This window comes from Echinococcus granulosus (assembly GCF_000524195.1).
Source record: "Echinococcus granulosus chromosome Unknown EG_S00359, whole genome shotgun sequence".
Lineage (NCBI taxonomy): Eukaryota > Metazoa > Platyhelminthes > Cestoda > Cyclophyllidea > Taeniidae > Echinococcus > Echinococcus granulosus.
In genome coordinates this window covers 1-9,564 of record NW_020170739.1, presented here as the reverse complement: position 1 = coordinate 9,564, position 9,564 = coordinate 1, and the positions used below count along the sequence as shown (strand labels likewise).

At 40.0% G+C, this 9,564-nt stretch overlaps 1 protein-coding gene across 1 annotated transcript; it reads left to right on the top strand. All coding sequences in view use genetic code 11, as the record gives it.

Annotated features, from left to right (window-relative positions):
* Positions 1–4,749: 4,749 nt before the first annotated feature.
* Positions 4,750–5,291, top strand: EGR_11069 (hypothetical protein; the record flags this gene model as incomplete). The annotated part of the gene is made up of 2 exons (XM_024500318.1): positions 4,750–5,015; positions 5,219–5,291. The coding sequence occupies 2 exons, from the start codon at positions 4,750–4,752 to the stop codon at positions 5,289–5,291; spliced, it is 339 nt and encodes a 112-aa protein (XP_024345268.1).
* Positions 5,292–9,564: the final 4,273 nt, after the last annotated feature.

Here is a 9,564-nt window from a genome sequence, read left to right as displayed (position 1 = left end):
AAAGGGAGGTGGATGGACTAGAGAGCAGTTTGCGATGGATGAGGCCTTAACGAAGATAAGGAAAAGACAGAAAATTTATTATTTAACTAAAAAACCAATAGCCCAATAAACGAATCAACTAATTACCCATTAAGTTAACAAACGTGTTTCAACCGGGTCCGAAGTAAAGCTAGATATCTTGTCTGCTGAAAGTGTTTAAAGGGGAAAATAAGATGAATGCACATGCGTATACTCGTGGAAATGCACAGCTACACAAAAAGATCCTAGAATAACACGCAACAACTAACAGAGAGGGCATGCATTCGTACTCGTTCCTGTGATGTGCCACTTGATCTGACTGTCTAAAGGGCAAAATATGAACCTCAATAATGAAGCAAGCAATTAGAGTGAAGGGGCTCAATGCACAATGTTAACGAGTTACCCACTCGTGCACACACAAACAAAGCAACCTTAGACTAACGACTGGGAGAGAAATGCGTATTCTTACCAGTTTCTGCAATGGACCAGGTTTATAGACTATCTAAAAGGCCAAAGGATAGACATAGGCAATTGAGTAGGCATTGGTTCGGCTATCGAACGACTTTCAAACGATCAAGGTATCGAGTTACTCACCTTCCCTCCCAAGAGTATATTGGGAGGAAAGACGAAATAAGTGGGGTCTAGGATGAGCCAAAGCAGAAGAAAGGAATGAAAAGCCTAATTTCTGTCACAATGAGGAACAGCAGGCGATGAGTGATAAAGTATGGTCATTAGTAAGTTCTAGAGTAGTCTAATCTGTGTCTAGTCTGGCAAGTGGATAAGGGAGATGTGGACACATACAACAAAAATGGATCGAATTCACCAAAATGACACTGACGAAGAATGACGCAAAAGGAGGAGGAGGAGATGGGGGAGAAGTAAATTTGGCTTTAAAGGATGTCACGATGAAAAAACAAACCGGAGGTGGGAGAGAAAGGAGTCCTGGCCTCACTGAAATGCAACTTAGGAAGGTAAGTGCATGAGAATGCATCTGGCTATCAAAATCTGTTAGGTGCTGTCGAGACATGATGCAGGGTGAGGTGTGGTGATGCATGACGTGAGAGCCAATGCAGTAGGAGAAGAATGAGATACTCACAGAAGTAACACTGAACTGGAATTCGCGTACGAAAGAGGAGACAGGAGGATTTTGCCGCCTTCGTCTGTCCGAACATATCACTTGGCCCCACCAGTGCACACTGTACCCTAATATCTGCGCGACAGTGGGAAAACCTCCTTTTACCTCAACATCTTTCTAGCCCTATTCCAAATGGCAAATGAAGTAGCACTTGAATATTGGGCATGGAAGCAGGTACGAAGTATAAATGATGAAGCAAATGGCTTAGTCTAGTATAACCTAGTTAAGCCTAATCTAGCCCAACGTAGCTTGGCTTATTACCACGTTTCTACAATGAGCGAATGGCACAGCAAATAAACGTGATTCAGTACATCTGCTACTGATTTCACGTTTTGTAAAATGCAGTAAGAAGATCCGTCAAGATAATTGATTGCTATGACATTGGCAAATGTTAGTTTTTTGGTAAATCTTTCTAATCCTGTGCTTGCATAAATTCCCGCCCCTCACTATAGTGGAGGGTATGGGTAATTCGACCTCACCGGGGGAGGCAAAGAACAATAAATGTTCAGCTAAAAAGGGAAAAGAAGTAAACAAAGAGGAAAAAAGGAATGGGAAAGGCAGGGAACAATAGGGAATGAAATATGCGAATATGAACTGATGCTATGTACAGGGTGGGCCAATTAAGAACAGTTTTTATGATAAGGTACTGCGTTTTCATTAGGTTACTTCTTTCGTCTGTTCATCTGTTCATTCATTCCTTTATCTACCTCTCTGCCCATGCAACCGCTGTAACCATAAATTACAGAGAGAGTTGGAATAACTATGCATTCGAATGAACATGAGGTTGGCGCGCCTGCTGTGGGCATACAGACTTCTCTTGACATGTCCATTTAAAACCGCTTCCATCTGAGACAATAGCTGGGATGATGCAAGCAAATAAAGAAGGGGAAAAATAGAAAGCGGAAAAGAAGTTACCAAGGGAATAAGGGAAGAGGTGTCATGACTCACCCCTAATTTCTCTGAATTCCTTCCGTTCCCCATTCTTAGGCCATTCGAAGTGCTTAGAGCGTGGAAGGCGAAGGTAATGAAGATTACAATGGGCACAAACTGCTAGAATTAACCGAAACAGGAGGGAGGCACTGCTGGTGAACTGAATTGTAGGGAGAAGGACAGCACGTAGGATTGCGATGAACACCAGAAGACGTTGTGCATCAATCATGTCTCGCGAAATTTGTTTGAATTCTTCCCCGTTGACGGCACATGCCTCGTGTGGCGTGTCGCGTGGTCTACGGTAACGACGTTTCAGTTGTCCCAACACTTCATTTAGTTGGGATTTGACATAAGAATTTATTTGCTCCTGTGCCTCTCAACTTAACGGAATGTCTGGAACCAGAGTGCATAACGAAGTGATTGAAAACAAAATAAGCGTTGCTTTGGCACTTGTTCATGGCTCCGCCTACGATTTCGATCCCTATTCTGGTTTGGATTTGCATCAGAGCTTTTGAACGCCGCCGTGTTGTTTGGTTACAGCTGTAGCTATAATTGCATCCATCACCATAACCGCACCCACAGCTCCACAATTTCCAATGAGTCAATGATGAATTGCCTTTCCCATTGGTATCCCCTTTCACATTAACTGGAACGACTTAGTGAAGCACAATCATTGATGCAAAAAGTGAAAAGTGGGAGGAGAAGCGAATTGCATATAGATTAAGTATTATTTGCTAACCTTGGCACATATTTAAAGCGGTATTTCACTAAAGGTGGCTATCTAATGCGGATAGATGAATTCTGGGACAGTCACTACGGTTGATGTGGAGGCAATGCGTTCTCAGTCAGGTCCGTATCTTCGCATATCACAAGAAACTTGAATTTATTTCACGATCAAAGTGACTTGAGACAACAATCATTGACCAACTGCACCACTTGTTTGAAGTGATTTAAATATCTATACTTTTATAACCTTGTCATGAGCACGTTCTTCGAGAGTTATCAAGTCAGATTTCTAGTTACTAGGAAATACTAAACAGGATCGCGTTGATGGCAAAGTGCAGAGATGGCCGAGAGGTAAAAAATCTGACAATCGATCATCCCCACCTTGCTATGGGAAATTTGACACATTATTTTTGGCTGAGGGTGATAGAGATTTGGCTAATGAACAATCATGGGACAGGAGTCCTAGCAGCGTATGCTGAAACCGACCATCAGTATATACACGCTCAACCATTTTGGGCGATATGAATGTATCAGAATGGTGACCAAAATGGAATTCCAAGTATTAACAATCTTGGCAGTAGGCGCATACACACTCGGTGTACACATGCTGTGCACATATCGTCTGCATCAGAGATCTCACTTAATGAGGATTCATCCCTTTATGACTCTGCTTCGTAACTCGCCAGAACCGAGGCTTAACCATCTACACTGTTGCCCACGTCAACGTTCTTCATGAAGGCGTGGTTCATTGCAGCTGCGTGTCTCATTAAAAAAAAGTTGTTCTCAAACTGCCATCACTTAATCATTGCGGTAAGTTTCAAATCTATTTGCATTTATTTGTCCCTGTTAGGTGTAGCCAAAATCTGAAACTCGTCAATACCCAATGTCAGGTGTTTTTTATGTTTACAGGAGAGAAATAGGTAACTTGTTTCCCAAACTTCACGTAGACATTCCTTTTCCTAATCTCAAGTTTTTACAAGCATTATCTCTAGAATAATGTCAGTTTTATTTTGGAGTTTACTGTAACGAAAAGGAACTCTTATTCATCTGTTGAGGAAATACACTCCGCAAAGGGCTTGGCTAGCAGTCGGCCTTCTTGTTATAAAATTTATTTCCTTTTCTTAAAAGAGTCTCGAATGCGTAGTTACCTTCATGAAGACTGTTTATTTTACAAGGCACTAGTTACTGTGACAAATCAGCATACCGTGTCCTTTTATTGAAGCTCTGGGCACTAAATTTTGTGGTTTTTGCGTATTTTATTACCAGTCAATCAGTAAAGCAAGGTTTTCCCGATTCCCTGCGCTTAAGTGATACGACTGGCCGAGGAGATAGTGTTAGTCCTTGATGTTTTTTGATGGCATGCCTTCAGTTGCATTTAAGAGTATGTGAAAATATCCTCAACGGTGGCATAAAATCAAACAATGTAGGGTCTTTAGCTATGCTGGTTTCTGATAGTCAAAAGGAAAACAATAAGAGGGAAACGGAACTAAGGCTTTGACAATACATTACTAGGTGATATCAAGTTATGAATATTAAAAGCTATTTTTAACGAGAATCGTTAGAATGTTTTGAAAAACACATGCAGACTAGTAAAATTAAAAAAATGATTACTAAGAGCGAAGTTTTGCAGGTATTGCACCTTGCATAATATCGCAGAGATCTTCATCGCTCTCCCTATGGAGCTGTCAACTCGATCCTTACATTTCATCCTTGCAAATCCCAATTTGTCAAATATCGGCTGCTATGACAGCAGAAGCACGTGTCATCGTAGCAAACAATGAAGGAAATGATTTAAAGTTATTTTACTTAAATTTCTGATAAAGTGTGTTTTAAACATCTGGAAATAAACGTTTTTCATATTCAAGAAAGTCTCGTCAACTATTATAGGATTCGGCGTGTGTTTCCGGAATTCATTTTATCCAGCAAATGCAATTTAGTGAATGATTAGATCAAAATCCGAGATCCGAATGAAGCGCAACGAGTTCAAATCTACTAAATCTCCTAGTGTTGCCGGATATTTTCCTCCTCCTCCGCCTTCGTCAACCGTTAGTAGCAACTCACTCGCTCCTCCTATCGCTGCGGTCTCTGCAGTGGTTCAGAGCAGGACTATCTTACAAGGAATTAGTGTCTTTCTCCTCAACAGGGGCTGCAAACGCATTGCTCTCTTCTACGACATGCGTACCACCGACTTTGACATTCCCGAGACGTTGGCTACAGTTCCATTAACGCTTCCCATCTCACGAAAAAGGCAAAAAGTATTTCACTTGTTAACTAGTGAAGGTATTACATTGACGATAACTTTACTAATCTATTAGAGCCATCAGTACATCATGTCGGTAGTGAGCAATGATTTGTCAAACGCCAGAGCAGATTGCCCTAGTAATTCTATTCGTAAATCTTCCACTTTAGTAGCGTTGATACTAAGGAGTCAATCACTGGCTGTAAAATTCGTGGTGAGCATTCAAAACTTGACCAAAATTAAACAAGTGGTGATTGCACTTATTCAGGTGGTACCCATAGTTATGCTTAGTTACCATGCTTAGGTGCATGAAGCTCACTGTTGTCAGAAATTGGAGGCACATTGGCTGTCAATCGTTCGCTCATCATTCCTAACACACCTCCTAGGCAATCTATGTACTAACGGGATTTAATAGCACATAAGAAGGGAATTCAAACCTCTTCGCCACCATTTTACATTTAATCCACACAAGTGACCTTAGCTATACATTCATTACACGAATGTGCTCCTATTGGAGACAGTGATCTCATATTGTTGTTATAGATTTCACCACCACCCTGAATAATATTTTAAACCCACTCACTAGAATTGAATACTAATTGAGCTGTTTTCTGTCCCTTATCATGGAAAATTCTTATGTGCAAAGTTGTTGAATAATTGCCAAAACATGCCTTATAAAGGAACACAAATATAGAATTTCCAAAAAACTTTGTTTGCATAGACGATGTCTTAGGGACGCTCAACCTTTACTTCGCCGTTACAACTTGTTCACGACAAAAATGTCAACGGGATGTTTTGGTTCAAATTAATTTTACTCGGAAGTCCATTCAAAGGTAGGTTCTTAGAAATGTCATGAGTACAGTAATTTTTGCAGATTAATGAATTGCTACCCTTTTATCAAACTATTCGTAACTGCCTTTTCGAAGCAAGAAAAAATTGTGATTAACAGAGTAGAAGCAAATGCTTATTTTTCACTTCTTAAAAGGGCGATAGGATCACCGCTTTTATTTCGCGAGACACGATGCTTACATCGCCAGTTTGGTTTAATAGGGTAAAACACAAGCTTTACTACAGTTCTTGATCTGTAACTAGCAGTCAAATGTGTAGCATCGGAAAGAAGCTCTTGTGCCTTTCGTGAATTGATCTCGATAACTTAACTAGGTAGAAGGTATGGATGTTTTAAAGAAAGATTAAAAAACTGACTAAGTTCGATCAATGGAGACCTTTCCAAATTTTTATAAATTCTGATGAAAATCCAATAATTCAGTACTTATTTTTACTGCAAAAACTGAATAGTAGCTGTCAAACACATTAGGATAAAAAAAACTTGCAAGCATTAGAAGGGAGGCTTTTGCATCTTGGTAATGAAGTGCAGCAGCCATGGTAGATTTGTCTGTTTTCTTTTGAAGTATTAGAGATGGTCTTTCATTTGAACCCTGTTTGCTTGTGCCTACCACTGAAGGATATATAACTCGAAGTGTTGCCCAAATGTGCAAATATTAAACACACAATAAAATTATAAAAATATGATGTCCATACATTTTCATGATGACTTTGATGTCCTACGTCTTCATCTGAGTTTGAGAATTAACGGTATTGTCTTATCAAACAGTGCACATAACAGCTGTTTGGGAGGAACAGTGCGCAGCGCTGATCATGTTCTCCTTCTCCCTCTCTATGCATCTAAATTAAGCCAAGTCTTAGCGCCTATCCTGATTCCACAGCTGTCTTATTCGCAGCCATCGATCATCGCCGATCTATGCCTCACACTGTAGTGTTGCTAAGGCACCAGGATGATCGGTGATAGCGTGATAATCAGTAGACACGTCCATTATGCTCAAGGAGTCATTGTGACCGACCTAAACCACTTCCTCAAAGGGTACCACATTCTCAAGTGTGGGAAGGGACTAAATTGGAGGGCCTACATTTTCGTGCCGGATGCCACTCAAGAGGGCAGACAACCCAAACCTGCAGCATATGTAGATCGATTAGATAGTTAAATGACTTCAAAAGACGGCAAATTGCAAAAATAAACGCTACCATGGTCTCAAGCCGTCAAAGGTGCTCTCAAATGATCTACTCATTGCCCTCCTCCAAATGCCACAGCTCAGCCGAAATCATGTCATTTAAATTTATCCAGCGGTCTAAATCGCTCAAAAGATAGCTGATACAGCTGTGCTGAGCATTCTCGACATTGTTTCGTTGTTCTGCATTCTTAGCATGGAAGCCCTTCTTGACATCTAATATTTTCATTACCAGCTGAAGTATCGGCTCCATTACAAAGAGCAGCTGATTGCACGTCGTCAGTCCTTCATTTTAGGCGTCCAATTTGTACTTTAAGTTCTTATTTGTGCCCTCATCGGTTACAGCATGAAAAAAAGACCCACAACAGCAACTTTTTAGAGCGACGTCGCATAATTTGGCAGTTTTCAGAGTAGCAGAGGTGATATTCTTCTTATTGACTGCAACAACGAAGCGGGAGGCAAGATTCTTTTCCATAAGTAAGGAAATTAGGTCTTTAAAAGGAATAACTTTTTGTCATGCCTCCAGAACAGCTATATTGGTTGCAGTATTGACGACCTGTTTTTGGAGCAATAAGAGTTACCTAGAGAAAAGAAAAACTTGCATATTTTAAAACACGATTGAAGTTTTAAGGCAATAATCTACATTTCTGAAAACATGGGTAAGACGGTTTTTGCCACTCTACAAGAAGATAAATACAAACCGCACCAAAATGAGTTTGCTTTCACAACAAAGCTGGAATTTATTTCTTATTTTATCAGGAATTGCGCACATTAAGCCATTCTCATCTTTCATTGAAACCAGCATCTCCTTGTCAAGTGAACTAGAGGGATGGAGGCTCTATTACGTGGTGTGCAAAAAGCGCAGCTTCGCATTCAACCGCCCCACTAACAAATGATTCACATTTTCGAATTCCGTGAAGCGCTAGGGAGCAAAATAAAGTGTAATGAATTATATTGCGTCATGGCTGGATCATCTGACAACTTCTACTGTTGTATTTTTTGTACTTGTAGCAGAAAGACTAAGTTTGGTGGCTTTTTGTCCCAAATTTGCGATTTCCCGGAATAATGTCGCAGTCCAGCAGGCACATTCTCGGCCACAAAGCAAAAACTGGTAGCCAGTAAGAGCAATCTTTTCTAGTAACAGTTAGAAAACACTGATAATCCCTAGGGCCAGCTAAAAACAAAAGCAACATTTGGGTAAAAAAACGCACTCTGTATCAGTGTTTGATTAAATTAGTCATATCTGACCAGCCAGGCGCAAACTTTACAGAAGCTTCAAATCAAGCCAGCCCCACTGATCCATAGCCAAACCTTCATGTTAATATCTATTTGACACCCACATGTAGATAATAAAACAAAAGCATTTTTATTAATACGGACTATTCACCGTGTTGACTGACAGCACTCGCACATAGCCCACCCATTTATATAAAACACAAAATTCATCTGCAGGGCATTCGACACATATGAAAAAGAACTTAGTAATTTGTCACCAAATACGCCTTTGTTCTCAAAGTTTTAACTTATTTATCTCGGGTATAGCTTACAAGTTATGTATGTTGTAAGGTAGTAAAACTGTCTTTAGTGAACTAGTACCATTCCTTTTTTATAGCATATTAGTTTTATTTTGCAAGAAGTTATAATTCAATAATACGTTGCTAGATCTTTCCAGCTGTATTATTTATAAGCTATTATCGAATCTTGTTGTATTCAATCTACAGTCGAGTTGTCTTCCCAATTTTTATGTAAACAACAAGCAACTGCATTGAGTGTATTATTGTAAATACAATTCTTACATAGTAAGCCTTCTCTGAAAACGCAATAATCGAAAGCAGTGTGGAAAAGCATAAATTGGGCGTGTGTATGAGCCGAAGTTTATTCCAAAAAGCTCAGATGATAAAGGAGTCGCCTACTTGAGCGTGCTTTTGATCAAAACGTCAAATCACCTCAACATTAAATAGGCAGCCATAATGTGGGCATGAGAACCTCTTAAGAATGGTTTTTGTCTAATGTATTCACTTATCTATGTATAAGGCAGTTATTTTTAAGTTGGCGCATCGAATCCAAATTTTGCAGTTCTGATATAAGGGAATGTCCACTTAACCAAACCTATGGACTTCCAAACTTCCTGTACGTCAATAGCACTGCAACGAGATGGCTGTTCGGCTAACTCTCAGTTTAGCTAGAGGGACCGCTTAAGTGCCCTACAACTGTATCTCAGTTAAGTGGCCCAGACCCCAGGCTATACCAGCAGCCCTGATCCTGCTGTATGTGTACAGGTTAAATCCTCCTATCTAATCACCTGTGATAAAAGTAGTCCCCAAATAACCAACCACTTTCCTAATTTACTCATCCACTGCTTTAACAGGCGTTTTTGGACTCAAGAAATTGTCTGCAACAGCGCCAAATTCATGCCTAATTTTTCCCAAATACAAACAAAAACTTTGGCTGTGCAACTTAGGATTAGCTAAAATGTGTTTTACAGCTCAAAA